Below are 16705 nucleotides of genomic sequence, written 5' to 3'. Positions count from 1 at the left end.
AGTTAATATCTAGTGGAAAGTGGTACCCTTGGTGCCATATCTAGCAAGTATACTTGTGGGGAAAAGATTAAAAATGGGGGCAATTTTAGAGGTAGAAAACCCTCAGAGTCTAAATAGTCCATATTGATTCTTTCTTTCTTTTTTTTTTTTAAGTTTTTATTGACAGAACCCATGCCAGGGTAATTTTTTTACAGCATTATCCCTTGCACTCACTTCTGTTCCAATTTTTCCCCTTCCTCCCTCTACCCCCCTCCCCCAGATGGCAAGCAGTCCTTTATATATGTTAAATAGGTTACAGTATATCTTAGATACAATCATATTGATTATTTCTAAACTAACTTGGATACATGGATTTATCTGTTATTAACATTGAGGGGTGTAATGGGCTGACTTTCAATAGATCGCAGCAAGGGAGCTGCTCTGCTACGCACGAAACCCCGACCTAGAAGCAGGTCGTCTACGAATGATTTAGCACCAGGTGCCCCACGAACATGCGCTGCGCTCCGGGTGAGAGGCGGCCCCCCTTCACGGCCGCTCTCCAGCCCCTGGCGCGATGTGTTTGTACGTACAAAACTATCTGTCCACACACTGATGTGGGAAAGTGGGGAATGTGTAGATAATATCCCAGTCACTAATGCAGGTAGATAATGTGTGACTTATCACCCAGGAGAAGTAGTAGCATCAGGTTTACTCATACAGAATCCTAATAAGCAGCCTCGTGATAGTCACCCAGGTTCTGACTCCAGACCACAAAATCCAGAAATATACTGGACAGCAGCTGTAACAGCTGACCTACCTATGCTCACGATCTATATAAATGGCCTACCATTAGAAGGATTGGTAGACACAGGTGCGGATCGTACAGTTATTAGAGGTGCCAGTTGGTCCAGTCACTGGCCAAAGATTAAAGCAGACACCTACATGTCTGGAGTAGGAGGATCAATAGCAGCTGAAGTTAGTGCTGCCCCTATGAGATGGACTTTTGAAGGCAAAACAGGAGTTTTTACTCCTTTTATAGTTGAAAAAATACCCATCATTCTGTGGGGAAGAGACGTTTTACAACAATTAAGGTTAAAAATGAGTACTTCGGTTTTTTAAGCAGGGCTGCTGTTGAAGGCCTGCCAACACTTTCACCTGTTCCTATCCAACGGAAAACTGATCCACCAGTGTGGATAGAACTTAGTGGCCCTTAGGTAGTGATAAAATTCAGGCCTTATTAGATATAGTACAGGAGCAGCTTGAACAAGGGCATTTACAACCTTTTTTAAATCCTTGGAATTCCCTAGTGTTCGTTATAAAAAAGCAATCGGGAAAATGGAGGATGCTCACTGATTTAAGAATAGTGAATGAACAGATGGAAACTATGGGAACTCTTCAGCCTGGACTTCCATCTCCTACTCAATTGCCTAGAGAGTGGCCTCTTTGGGTCATCGATATTAAGGATTGTTTCTATTCTATCCCTCTGGATAAGGAGGATATGAAAAGATTTGCCTTTTCAGTGCCCAGCATTAACTTAGCTGAGCCTTATAAAAGATATGAATGGACAGTTTTGCCACAGGGAATGAAAAACAGCCTCATGTTGGGCGCCAATTGTAATGACCTCATATTTAAAATCAGCCGGAGTCAAGAATTCAGGTTAAGGGAAAAATCTTCAATCTTTATTGAAGTGAAGAGGTGAATAAGGATTGCGATAGCAAATATAGGCAAGAAAGATTGCGATAGCAATACGGGCAGCTGCAACAGGAAGCCAGCTAACAGAGGGGGAATCTGAGCTGAAAGGTCGTCGCAATGGCAAAAGCAAGCAGTCTCTCCTTCCCTTCCCTTTCCACTCCCCTGCTTCCACCACCACAATCGTCATTTCCTATACAACACATCAGGACTTGCACAAAGAGTGGGCGGGGGCCATTCTTTCTCCAAGCTTATATATTAATAGAGTATGGTCCAATTACTATTTAGCCTCATGTGCTTGGGACCTCAGTGCATCATCTCAAGCCTCAGCCCATTACAGAGGGAATGGGACTAGATGGCCCCTAAGGTTCCTTCTATACTCTGGTATCTCTCCTGTGTCCAACAATCTCTGTGTTAATTTTGTCTTTATTGAAGCCAAAGCATTATTGAATCCTTAGAAAAGATGGGTAATAGCAATTCCTTCTCTTTCAATGTAATAAATCTTTCATACATTTTAAGGTAATTATAAGGTCTCCTATTGGCTATCTTTTCTCTCTGCTATATAACTTCACTTCTTTTAATTTAGCATAGCTTAGATAAATCACAATAAAGTATCATTGCAGAGTTAATATTCCATAAAAAATTCCTCAGGGATGACTTTTTATGACATATTATCCCTGAGTTTTCTTTTCTAATGTCCTACATTGTAATGCCTCATTATGGCAGAGGAGATGACCCTAGGTTTCATAAGGCCTATTGGTTTTGGCAGATCTTACCAAGTGAGAAAAATTTTAAATATAGGCCCCACATTGAACAAAAAAAGGACTATTTTCAATCAACAAATATAAATTAAATTCCTACAAATTCAGTGTACTATATCAGTCATTAAGAAAAAAAAAGTGGATAAATAAGGCAGTTCCCACACTAAAGAAATATATAATTTGTTCTGAATTCATACGCTAGTAGCATCAGAATCATAGGTCCAATATTTTATATACATGAAGATTTGGGGGAGATTAAAAAGAAAATATTCTTCACAAAGGACACAAATAGATAATGAAAGTTTTGGCTATGGTAGCCATCTCCTGAAGTATGGAAGAGTCAGAATTTATGTCAGTGGAGGTGGTACCCTCATATAAACAAAAATCAAAGATTCTCTAAGTATTGAAGAAATTGAATTAGAAAATGGGATGTTCCAAGCAGAAGCCTTTGTTTTTCTACCATGTAACAATTTTCTGTGGTTTGGGCAATAATTTAACAAAGACTTACGTTAAATCAAGAAAGGATCTTGGAAGTCCTTCTCCTGTTACAGATATAAACTGTTGGATTAAATCTGTGATGTATTAACAGCTATGAGTAATTAGCTTTTAGAGATGTGATACAGGTAGAAGAAGGAGAGATGAGGAAGCTAACAAAAAAAGAACCATTATCTTTTATTCGAACTTTTAAAGAGGCTCTTTGATGACTAGAATACGTCTCTGTAAGGTTATAGTATGAACCATTTATTCTTTCATCTTGGTCCTCCTGGGCTCAGGAGACTTCCCTCTACATGCTCTGTGATCTAGCTACACTGCTCCCATTCTTTGAACTCAACATTCCACGTCCCATATTTTACTTTTGCTGAGACATGTTTGCGATACCAGAAGTCCTTTTGATTCTCACCACTACCTCTTGAATCCCTGGTTTTCTTCAACATTAAACTCTGCCTGCCTTAAAAGGCTTTTCTTGGGCTTCTCCGATGCTGGAACCTTTCTTTCTGAAATCACTTGGAAGTCACTTTCTCTGTATCTTACATATATCTATTGATTTATGTGGTATTACCCTCATGAGACTGTAAATTCTTGGGGGCAGAGACTGTTTTCCCTTCTTTTAAAAGTCTAGTGTTTAATCTGACATAGAGTTTAATAAATTCTTGTTGATTAGCTAACTTGATTGAATATCAATTGACATTTTTTAGTTATCACTGAGAAGTTAGATTTTTTTTTTTGAGGCACTTGGCATATTAAGTGACTTGCCCAGAGTCACATAAATAGTTTGTATAGTCATACAACCATTGTCTGATGCGTGATACAAATTTGGGTAGGCCTGATTCTAAGGCCAGCACTCTATTCATTGCACAATCTAGCTGCCCCCAGAAGTTTAATTTAAAAATCAATTCTCTAATATGTTCATTATATTCATACATTTCAAAGCCCTATTACTTAGGAATGTTCTTCAGCTAATTGTTTTCCTTTTCTGCAATGCCCTTATGAACTAAAAAAAGTTAATATATTTTCAAATATGTCTAATTGACTCCTCCTGAGAGAATGCATCTCAGAGTCATCCCTAATAGTCTGGATATTTTGAGAAGCAAGAATTTTAGAAATGACTTTACAAATATTTCTGCTCTTTGTTTTTCCATCATATAACAATTTTCTAGGGTTCTAGGCACATACTTCAGAATTAGGTGGTTCACACAGACTGCCAGTAAAACCAAAACATATTGAAAAAGCGTTTTAGAATATCAAAGCAACATGCAGAGAAAATCTAATATTGCTTTATGATACTTTTAACCTGACCCACATTCAGATCTGGGAGTTAAAGCAACCTAGAGAAGAATTATACGCTGTGAGAAAAGCGAAAAAATACTGCCTTTGTGGAAAGGCCTGTTAATTCTAATTATTTCTGAATGAGATTTTGGAACTCTCTAGAAAGAGATTTTACATGCATGGTGAAAACATGTGTGTCTTTTTCAGGTTTGTGGAGAAAAACAGCGCTTTGAGAAGTTGATGGAACATTTCAGAAATGAAGATAACAACATAGATTTTATGGTAAGTTATTTTAGCAGCAAATTGAATGTATTGTTACATGAAGTTTCTGCATTTTGGGAAAACATGTAGATGGTATATTCGCTGTAAACATACTGAAACAAGGGTACAGCATGTTATTGTTAGACCTCGGAATGTCTGTTTTAATTTATCAGTTTCTTTGGTGCATGGATATGTTTTGCTGTAGCATATATATTACATGATATCATAAAAGAGACTCTAGGACCAATTTTGCAGCATATTGAAGGAGGATTCAGTTAGGAAAAAGAAAATCCAGACCCAATGCTTCTTGCCTCCAAAGACATACCCTACATCTGTCATGACATGGCACTTACAGCAAGAGCTGGTCTGATCTAGCAACATCTGCATTCTTTGGTTGGTACCAGCTATGGTGATGGTACACAGCATGAACCTGCAAAGTCCTGGTACCACGTTTTGAAGAATGAAAAAATATATTGACATATGAGATGAATGTGTTGATAAACATTTCAAAGGAGGTGCTTAAGAGAATACATTTTTGTAGCTTGAGCTTCTGATAACCATCTATTAATGACTACTGTTTTATTGGAGGATATGGTAAGATTTAAATAATTTTATTGCTTCCCTTCTCCCACCCCTCCCCTCCTTTTTCCACATACACAGAATAGTTTCACTCAGACTGGTGAACATGAAAGAACATATAATGGAACACTATCCAAGTCTCCAGCCGGCAGTGAAAGAACAGGATGGCACATTAATTAATGGCTTGATCCTCATAAGTTAACCACTGAGCATAATTTTCTCCAGTAAAAGGCCTCGAGAGTAGAACTAGGTCCAGACTGCCAGATTCTTTCTGACCTAACTCATCAGTTTCTACTGGGCATCTCTTTGGGAACAGAGATATTATTGTGTGAGCTTGACTCCCCAAAAAAGCCCTACACTGCAGCTGACCCACCTGGGGTTACCCGTGTGGAAAGTCAGCACTCATTCTTTCCAAGATAAGGGACATCAGACAAAGGATCAATTTACCTTACCGAAATTTCTTGTGGTTTGGACTGTTGACTGCAAAATATGGGAAAGATGCATCATAGATGTTTAACCTCCAGAATAGCATAATTTTAATTTTTTGCTACTTATAGTCATCAGTGTTGTGTATGTCTATTTTTTTTCTTGCTCTATTATCACTTCTCTGTATCATAGAGGAAAAGAGAAGTTTAGGAAAGATATATAATTTCATAGTATATATACATATATGCTTCTACTTTTAATCTGTAGAAATTATTGCTATTATTATTAAACATTTATGAATCAGTCATCTGCCCATTTCACTTGCTAAAAGAAAAGTGTTAATCCCTTCCATTGTGTACATATGCACCCATTATGTGAATGAGAGCTGCTAACATAAAGCTATAAAATATGTATCTCCAAGGGGATGCTTGCACCTTCACTCACAAATGAATTTGTTTCTCATTCTACTCTTTAGTGAGGTTGCTTCTTTTTGTCATTGAGCTTATTAAAAATATGGCAGCTTTGCTTCACAGAGCAGGACATGGTTAATAGCAAATAAGTGAACATTTGAAATCCTGCTACCACCATCTGGTCTTAACTAGAGCTACATGTTATTTAAAATGGTATGTAACAAATCACTTCAGAAAAGAAACAACAGCCTAAGTCTTGTAAAGGAAAGTTAAGGGTGCTTGTGAAGTGCAGCTGGAATCTTCTTTCCCCACTTGCCTTCATCAGGGGGCTGGAAGAAAGAGTCCTCAACAAGTCATTTGAACCTGCTTATAAAAAGATAGGAGGAGCATATTCACAGAACAAACCCCTACATTTATTGACTCCTTTTTTTAAATTTCCAGGAATAGGACATTATATGACCCGTCTTGATGATAAGATTTAGTTAAATATCCTCAGCATTAGAAAGTTCTTCCTAGAAGATATAATGTAAAATCATCTCCCTTAGAATAATATGTTAAGCTGAAAAAAGAACTCAGAGAATTTGGTTTGCTATCTTTATGGTCTTGGTCAAAACAATCCTTTGGTCATCACTCTTCTTATTTGTAAGATTTGGACTAAATGACTTCCAGTTTCCTTTTAGTTCTAATTTCCTTATTTGTCGGTTTATTATTTTCATTTTATTTTTTATTAAAGCTTCTTATTTTCAAAACATATGCATAGATAATTTTCAACATTCACCCTTGAAAAAATTGTTTCAAAATTTTTCCCTCCCTCTAGACAACAAGTAATACAATATATGTTAAACATGTGCAATTCTTCTATGTATATTTTCAAAATTATTATGCTGTACAAGAAAAATCAAATCAAAAAGGAAACAAAAGAAAACAAAATACAAGCAAACAAAAATTTTTAAAAAGTGAAAATTCCAAATAGTGATCCATACTCAGTCCCCACAGTTCTCTTTCTGGATACAGAAGGCTTTCTCCATCACAAATCCATTGGAACTGGCTTGAATCGCCTCACTATTGAAAGGAGCCACTTCCTTCAGAATTGATTATCTTATATTCTTGCTGTTGCTGTGTATAATGTTCTCCTGGTTCTACTCAATTTACTTTTAGCTCTAATTTCCATGAATAAACTAAGATTCGGTTGGTTTGTCTACATTCAGCATGGAAACATGCAACAAATCAATTATGGAACCTTGATATATGGCCTAGATATAGAGACTATCACATCTGCAAGGAATCTTAGAGAGTATGTGGTCCAGTCCCTTCATTTTGCAGGTAGGAGACTAGGGCCTGTGGTTACTCTGTAGTATTCTATATAACTACAAGTACCCTTGTGATCTGAGAGACTGTACCTTAAAGGAAAAAGCAGTTACAGTTAAGTAACAGATGACCTACAGAAAGTATATGTACCAAAGAAATATCAATTAAACTCAGAAACTGGAAACCATTCTTAGAAGATAAATGTAGTTAGTTCTTCTTAAGGACTTGAACTTTCTTGGTAGAAGGTTACTACATGACAATCTGAAAAAATAGCTATCAAGTTATCTCAATGTTTTGTAAAAATATCTTTCTCTATTACAAAAGGAAAAGGGAATTGACTGAACTATATTACAGCATTTTCTACAGTGTATACCTAGTTAGTTGTGGGAAGATTTTAGGGTTAAAAGGTATCTATGGGGAAAATTTGGGTGTAAAATCATTACTTGTATGGAGTTATTATTAGGAATCCATTAAGGAGTGGAAGATAGTTTAAGTGTCTCAGCACAACATATTGGCAAGGAGAAGTGAATGAAAATAAGGTTGCAAAACTGTCAGATAGGAAATTGTTTTCTTGGAAAAGTTTCCCCACAGGATTGGGTGGAGAAGGCATAAATGGGACTCAGGCTAGAGTGTGTTAACCTCTAGTTCATTTCCTTTCAGGTGGCATCTATGCAGTTCATTAACATTGTAGTCCATTCAGTTGAAGACATGAATTTCAGAGTTCATCTCCAGTATGAATTTACCAAATTAGGCCTCGATGAATACTTGGACGTGAGTATCGCTGAGACTACAGGCCATATTATGGTGTTTGATTTACGTGACGAGTTCTGATGAGCATATTTCCAAAGTGAAAGGAATCTGATGATTATCCAACTCTTAATCAGCCAATCAGGACCTCCGTATGGTCCAGTAAACTATGGCCATGTTGGCTAAAGAGTTTGAATCAGGGGATTGCGTGAGCTTCTGCTTCTGTGGGCTTCTCTGCCAGCAAAGCCAGATTTTTTTCAGAGCTCCTGAGACCTTAGTCCGTCTCCTGCCAGCAGCAGCCTTTTAGTAGCAAAGTCAGCTAACCCCCCACAAGTCCCAAGCTGCTGTAGCTGCAGCTGCTTCTGTAGGCTCAGTTCTTACTTTGAGACCAGACTACTGGACTGTGCAGACTGTGAGCAGTAAAAGTCAAAGACCATGACTGCAAATGAGTGGTAGATGGTCATAGCACTAAGAGAAAGCTGAAAGTAACTTGGGAAACCTATCCAGGAACTGACACCTTTTATTTTTATATGGCAGTTACCGCTTCAGAAGTTTTTAATTCATGGACCAGGGATATGAAGAGACATGGCCCCACATCTGTCTGTAGTACTTCATCCTCCCTTGCAAAGTGCCTACCTTGGTCCTGGAGTTCCAATGTCCTGCTTTAGACTTCAAATTCTACTATAATCTCATTCAGAAAATCTGATTGAAACTTCCCAAATAGTCTGAGACAGTGAGCTTAAATGCCCTTGGGACATCTGCAGGGTAAACCTTTGCAGAATCTGCTTGTAAAGCATAGTATATTGTGTTGTCAGCTTGTTCCCACCAGTAGTTATATTGACTTCTTATTTATGGATAGTCTAGAACACTGTTCCCAACTTCAGATTTCCTTTTTGAATTCTCATCTGTCTGCAAGTGTCTTGGTTGCTAGTCACACATTTATTAGTATGATCACATAGTCTCTAAACAAAGAGAAAGAGAGCTGCAAGGCAGGCCAAGTAACCCAGTGCAGAGAGGTCTCTAATCTTAAACCTTAGTGTTGAATATATTTTTCACACATGAAATTAAAATTTTGAAAATTGCCAGGAGCTAATTCAGCAATATTTTTTTTTATTATGGCTTTCAGAACCAGAACCTAATCATACCTAAAGATTGGAATAAATGCTTACAGTAGCCATTTCCTTAATTTAATGTCTCCCTTGTCCTTAGAAACAAAATGAGGGTCTTTATGAACCAGAAGCAAGAATTTTCCTAGAGTCTAAGACTTCCATCTCACTGTCTAGTTGGTGACTTTGATTCTTTGGGATAGAGTGAAGTATTATTCTGTGATTATCCCCATTTTACAGATGAGAAAACTGACACTAAGAAAAATTAAGTGTCTTGCCCATTTGTTGGTAGCTATCTGGACAGAATTCTAATTTGAGTTTTTCTGCCTCCAAGCCCAACACTTTATATATTACCTTACTTATTCTTCACCAACATCAAGAAATAATTTATACTGAGTTTAGGAAAAAAAGACCAAGCCCTCTTTTTTTGTTTTCATTTAATCATAGAGCCATCCTTTGGTTATGGTGAATTTGATAATGGGTTCTTAAGAATCATGCTTTGATGGACCTTAGTGGTTGGTATCTTATTGTTACTCAAGGGGCTAATGAAGAAGATCTGTATCCAATGTAGACTCAAGTTATACCTCCCACCTTTTCCTCAATCAGAAACCCCTGGTAAATATGAAAATCTCTTTGGATTTCAGGTTACCCATTTTGAAGTGTCTTTCCCTCTCTTCAGTACTGTTTTTTAATATTTCATTTTAATCTCATTTCACCTATATAAAGTGTTCCAGATTGTGCTAAGGGTACTGATTCATTAGGCCCCATATCCCTGTAGGAATGACCACATGACCTTGGAGATGACCCTTAGTACCTGTTATGGAGAGTTTGAGGGAGATCTGGGAATTAAAAAAAAAAGTAAACAAAACAAGTGAAATGTGTAAAATGGATGGCTACTGTTTGCTTTCTCTTTCCAAACCTGTACTAATTGACTATGTGCTTTGAATTTCAGAAGCTGAAACACACAGAAAGTGACAAGCTACAAGTGCAGATTCAGGCTTACTTGGATAATGTATTTGATGTGGGAGCTTTGCTGGAAGATGCAGAAACCAAGAATGCTGCTTTGGAAAGGGTTGAAGAACTGGAAGAAAACATTTCTCATGTAAATACACCCCCACCCAAAACAGACCTTACTCATATTTCACTGTGCATAAAACTAGGAACAAGATTCATCTTCCAGGAAATGAACCTGCAGAAGTGTAAAAGGGTTGTTGGGACTCATAACCAACTGAAGCCGGGGGACGTTGAAAACCATTCTGATAAATGGCAGACATCACACACTTATATAGTAATGTGGGCAAAATGGTGTAGTGGATAGTGTGACTGGCCTGGAGTCCAGAAGACTTTTCTCCCTGAGTTCAAATCTGGCCTCTGACATTTACTAGTTGTGTGACTCTGGGCAAGTCACTTTACCCTATTTGCCTCAGTTTTCTCATTTGCAAAATGAACTAGAGAGGGAAAAAAGGAAAACTACCCTAGTTTCTTTGCCAGAAAAACCCCAAATGGCCTCATGGAGAATCAGACGTGATTGAACAATAATAACAGTGAGATTCCATTCAAAGTGGGTGGGTTTTCTTATCCTGAATTGACTTCCTTTGACTGAGGTTGACTAGGGAAGAACTGTACTTCATCAAGTAGAAAAAGCTTTGACTCTGGTTTCAAATTCCACCTCTGATATATAGCATTTCTGTGATTGTGATAAAGTCATTTTACTCTGATCGACCCCATTTTCCTTATCTGTAAAATTTTAGAATGGAGGTTAGACTAGATCACCTGAGGTGGTTTTCAGATCTGTATCTATGATTCTATGGTTTTAATTCTTGGATGGCAGCTGTAGGAGAGGTAGGTGATAGAACCCAGATGACTGAAAAAAAAATGAAATTCATATATGAAGTACATGGTCCTACATAAATGTAAATAATATTCCTATTAATTTCTACTAAGAATCTATGATGAGAGTTGCATGGAGGGGGGGAATAGTGGAAAGAGTTCTGGATTTAGAATCAAGGTCTTGGCTTTAAATCTTATCTTTGCTTAAATACCACTCATCATTTATCTCAGACTCCTCTTCTGTGCAATGAAGGCCTTCTTCTACATAATTTCTGAGGTCCCTTTCAGCTTTCAATCTCTGATGGATGATTCAGTGCACAATATAATGCATCTGGACCATCCTGCATACCTTCACATTTCTGCCATGCACTTGTTTTAAGAGATAAATGAATTTTATTCAATGAGATGATTTTCAAAGAAATCAACAAGCCTGTCTCTTGATCCTTTTCTTTGGATATAGTTGACCTATTTCCATTCACAATTGCATAAACAGTCAGTAAACATTTATTTATTAAGTACTGTTATGTATTGGGTATTGTGCTAAATGTTTGGGGTTAAAGAAAGGCAAAAGATAGTTTCTGTCTTCAAAGAGCTCCCAAGCTACTAGGGAAAGCCAACACATAAAAAGAAGCTGAGAGAGATATTACTTGGCAAGGGGGAATGAAGTCTAGGAGTGTAGTCTAGGAGCAAATTATAGGATTTCTGCTCCCTTAGGATGGCTGACCCTCCACCTTCAATAGTGGATATGGGATAAGCTCTCCACAGCACTCTCTATGTTCTCCAGCAAGAGGGAAGGGAGATGTGCCAGAGGTAGAGTTTACTGGGGAGGTGTAAGATTCAGAGCTAAGGTATCTTGAAGGATGATGAGAGTCCAGAGGGCACAATGATGAAATGCAGGAGTGTAACAGGTGGGAAATCATGAGATAAGACCATCTCTCCCTCCTGAGAGAGTTTTCATAGAAGGCAATGTTGCTGCTAACTAAAGTTAACTTGATGAGAATGTGAATGGGCCCCAAGTTATTTATGTCAGTTAATTTGAAACTCCAGCTGGAATCACTTGGTAACCTGAGACATAACGTATTGTCTTATGGACCAGAAATTCTCATTTGGGTGGAAATTACAAATTCCTTGTCTCAGGGCAGACCACCATTTAGTGTTTCACACAAATGTTGTAGGAGTTCTTGTGGCTTCTTGCACAGACATGTGTGCTAAAACTAAAACAGTTTTGAAACAGTCTAGGTGGTTTTTCATTTGAATTGCAGGCAGATTAGGGTGTCAGAGAAGTTGTTCTGAAATGCAACACTTAATTTTGAGAATCTACATCGCTTAATGAAGTCTTGTGCTTGATATCAAAAGACCTGGGTTTGGGTTTAGTCTGCATTCACAGCTTCTCTGAGTTTCAGCTTCCTTGTCTGTGAAATGAGGATGTATGGCAGTCAAAGGGTAGCTTAGTCAACAGAGGGTGAGCCTTGGAATTGGGAAAATCTACATTGAAATCCTCCCTCAGACATGAAATCACTGAGCCATCCCGATCAAGTTAATCTTTTAGTATCCTCAGCAAACTTAAAAACACTTGTACCTGTGAATTGCCAGTCTTCCTGAGTTTGTATAACAATGAAATCACAGATCCAAATCCCACCCCCGACCCCTTCCCATAATAGGATAATTAATACTTGTATGGTCAGTACCCTGGAGGGTTGTTGTGTGAGCAGCACTTTATGATGCCACTGTATTTTGTCATTGTCCAGTCGTTTGAATCGTGTCTGGCTTTTTCTGACCCTGTTTGGGGGTTTTCCTGGTAAATATTCTGGAGAGGTTGGCCATTTCCTTCTCCAGCTCATTATACAGATAAGGAAATTGAGACAAGCAGGATTAAGGGACTTGCCCAGGGCCACACAGCTATTATGTGTCTGAGGCCAAATTTGAATTCTGAAAGATGAATCATCCTGACTAAAGGCCTGGCATTGTACTTAGAGTGAGTAAGTAATCACCCAACTCTCCACAGCACTATACTATGCAATATTCTGGAGGTTGTACTTGGAAGTCAGGAAGACTTCATATTCTTCTACTCTTAGTCACTTGTTACCTTTATAACCCTGGTCTGGTGACTCAACCACTATGTACTGTAGTTTCCTCCTCTATAAAAGGAGTGGATTGGAAATGATGGTCTCTAAGGTCTCCTTCATCTCTAAATCTGTGATTCTCTGGTGGTATGTTTATCTGTTCTGGTTGCAGCCTTTTAGATGGGGGAGAAGAGCAACTCATCTCAAACTGCTTAAGTTTAGGAGTAAATTGGCACCTAACAAAAAGCCCTATGAAACATTTTTGTGGATAAATATGAGCCATTGACAAGAAATGAAGTATTTTTTCAATGTTATGCAAATCAAGTTTCTATTTTCTTTATCCCAAGGCATTTTGCTTCTTTATAAGAATAGTGTTGCCCTCCTCTAGGAATAATCCATCTTATTGATTCCTCAAGAAAATTTCATTACATATATTTGGCCGTCGCACCCTTACGGCACATCAAAGCAAACTGAAAATGGACATCTTTGTTACTTATATTTAAACCAAGTAGTTAAGTCAGTAACACCTCCCCACATATCTAGAAGATACAGTCACTTAGCACATCTTTTCAGGATGTGAATTCACTCCCAGTGTTTCCTTCCTGGCTTTCTGACTGTGTTTCTCTATGTGTGTCTCTCACTACACATCTTTTTTTGTTTCTTTCCAATCAGTGTCTTTCATGTTTAATTTTCTGGTTGTATATGAGAACATCAGATGTCTAAAAAAAAAGAGGTGGCGTACTCATAAGTAGGGAGACCTAGGAAATTGAAAGATGCTATCAGGACTTCTTTTAAAGCATCTTGTCAGATGGAATCATCCTCCGTCTCCCCCCTTCTCCTCCTTCCCCCTTATAAAAGTGCTACAGTTAGCACTTACTCTCAAGATAACCCATGGCCCTCTGTGTTCTGTACAGAATATCTCATTTGCTTTTCTATGTGTTTAGCATTCACTCTCCTGTTTCCTTAACTTGCCTAGATCCTGGAATGCATTTCTTACCTACTTTCGCCTTCTACAATGTCATCTTCCACTGAAGGTGTTTCTCAAATGCCATCTCATGATCTTTTTAATTGTTTGCATCCCTTGCACCAAAATTACTTGGCATATACCTTCTCTGGGTATTAATAGGATTTTTCACCATATGGCCTTCAGAGTAGTCGTGGATGATTGTACTTTCACAGCTGGTCATCCAGGAACATTACTATTACCTTGGATACCTTGGATTTTTGCTTGAGTTCATGGAGGACTTTCCAATTTTTTTCCCTGAAAGCATCCTGCTCATCATTTCCCATAGAACAATAATATCCCATCATAAACACACACCACAATTTGAGCCATTCCCCAGTTGGTGGGTATCTTTTCAGTTTCAGTCTTTTTGCCCTGAGAAGAGATCTGCTTTAAATATTATTTGTACATAAAGGTCATTCCTTTTTTTCCCCCCAAAATTTCTTTTGTTATTCATTGGCTTATATTTTGTATTTGATTATCCAGGTATATTTTGTTCCTCACTAGAAGAATGAAAACTTGTTAAGTTGGGCTATTTTTCTGTTTTTGTCATTGTGTCCCCAATGCTTATTATAGTACCTTGCACATAATGGTATTAATATATGCTTATTAAACCAAATTGGTGACCTCACATTGAACTGAAATTGTAAACTCACGTCTATAATTAGATTTATCAAGTTATGCCTTTATCTGAGCTGCTCCCTAGAAAAGTGACTTTAGTTTTTGAGTAAATCCTAAGCTACAATAATTGTTATACTAGGTTCCTATTGTGGCTGAAAAAGTTTCCCAAATCAACATTTTCAAACAGATCTTGATCTGCTTTATTTGAGGCAGGAAATTCCATAAGTCATTTGTTGTTCTTCATCAGAATGAATAAAAAGAGGACTGCTTTTGATAAAATATTTGTGAATTAACTTCTATTTATAATTATCGCAAGTAATTATTGTTGCCCATAGAAAAATAGACATATTTATACTAGAAATCTTTTTTCCCCCTGAGGTAGCTGGAGTTAGGTGACTTATCTAGGGTCAAATAGCTATGAAGTATTATATACTAGAAATTTTAGTAATCTATGATAATCCAATATAATTTTAAAAATTCTCATGGCTTGCTGATGGTATATTTTCAGAATTACAGTACTAAGGCAGGATAATAAAGTGAGAAGGTTTTCTGAATTTTAGAAATGGATAACTCCATGTGTGTCTTGGCTATGTTGTATAGTGATCTAGCTCCTTTTGTGAAACTCTTCCAGTTGTCTGAAAAGTTGCAAGATACAGAGAATGAAGCCATGGCCAAGATTGTGGAACTGGAAAAACAGCTCATGCAGAGGAACAAGGAGCTGGATGTCGTCCGAGTAAGTGTGACAATGACAATTTGCCAAATGTGAAATTCCAGGGAGCAATTTCAAGCTTTCATCCAATTGAATGTGGAATAAATTATTTTCAGGAGAATAGAATGATAGGATGTGTTGATGAGTTGGGATGATCTACAGATAAGTGGACATGTAGAGCCAGAATTTATATACCTTAATGTGTGAAGCATGGGACTAGGAGTTGAGTATTTTCTTATTGAAGGATTGGCGTTAACCATCCTTTCCCATCTGGCAATGACATGAGCCAGTTGTGTTCAGAATTGCATTTGGTTGGAAATATAAACACAATATGAATCTGATTGATGCCATTTGTTTTTTATTAGGATTTAGGTTTCTTTGCATTGCTTTTCTTTAATTCCATTTGAAACCAGATTTCTTGGCCTCCATGGAAACAATGAAATCATAACATAGACGGGACTCAATGGCATCTACCAAAAAATTCAAAATAAATCCTTTTTATTATCAACAAGCTCAGATATTTTATTTGGCGTTGTGTTTGTTCTCTGTGATGATTTAAGTAGTTCTGAAGTGCCCGCCATGTGCTTGAAGCTATGCATAGCATAAAAAGACAAAGATTGTCAAAGACTTCTAATTCATGGCCTGATCTTTATAAACACATCATTGTTAATTAAATGACACAGGTTTTATGTGATGGTTATCAAGTCTAGGTACTTTGCTAGATAGCTTTATATGTCCTGCAGTTAACTCCAGTGGGTTTACTTTCTGACATTCCTTAGAAACTAAATTTTAGCATATGGACTTAATTCACATTGAGATCCCCACATTGTTATTAGTAGACAGGGTGTGAAGCATGTTTGACTGTCTGCTGGAGGTCTAGGCTAAGAGATCACACACACACACACACACACACACACAGACACACAGACACACACACACACACACACACACACACATATCCCTGCAAATAAGATCTGTGCAAGGAATGAACTTTCTCTCAGGGCCCTGTTTAGACCCTGCTAAGAAGGGACTGAGGTTGGGGGAGGAGGATTGCATTTGCTTAAAGCAGTAATAGTAACTTCTTTTTCTATTTAAAACCTGGACTCTAGAAATGATCAATCATTGGATGATTTTGTTATCGACATCACCTTCTAAAAAATGAGGATAAGAGACTGTAAGCCCTGAATTTTGGCCAGGGAGAAATTATAAGGATCTATGTAACAAACCAAATGAAGTCAACATCTGATTATTCATGAACAGATGATCTATTTTGTGCGTTATCCCAGGGTATATTTTGAATCCAAGCTGGCTTCCCTCCAGCATGCTTCTTGGGCCATCTCCTTCCTTTTTCACCTGGTACAATCCAGGGAAAGGAAACCTAATTTTATAATTAGGTGATATAAGACAATTAGGAAAGGCAATTAGCTACTTGAAAAAAAGAAAATC

At 37.6% G+C, this 16705-nt stretch overlaps 1 protein-coding gene across 8 annotated transcripts in view; it reads left to right on the top strand.

Moving 5' to 3' along the window:
• Nucleotides 1–16705, top strand: part of FMNL2 (formin like 2) — a 355622-nt gene that overhangs the window by 305180 nt on the left and 33737 nt on the right. For all 8 annotated transcript variants that reach the window (XM_051986395.1, XM_051986390.1, XM_051986392.1 and 5 more), the window contains 4 exons: nt 4404–4478; nt 7841–7951; nt 9986–10135; nt 15182–15283. In XM_051986395.1, the coding sequence (XP_051842355.1) occupies nt 4404–4478; nt 7841–7951; nt 9986–10135; nt 15182–15283 (438 nt within the window). The remainder of the gene's footprint in view (nt 1–4403; nt 4479–7840; nt 7952–9985; nt 10136–15181; nt 15284–16705) is intronic.

This window comes from Antechinus flavipes, chromosome 3 (assembly GCF_016432865.1).
Source record: "Antechinus flavipes isolate AdamAnt ecotype Samford, QLD, Australia chromosome 3, AdamAnt_v2, whole genome shotgun sequence".
NCBI lineage: Eukaryota > Metazoa > Chordata > Mammalia > Dasyuromorphia > Dasyuridae > Antechinus > Antechinus flavipes.
Note: the sequence above shows the minus strand (reverse complement) of the source record. Positions and strands in the feature narration are given on the sequence as shown.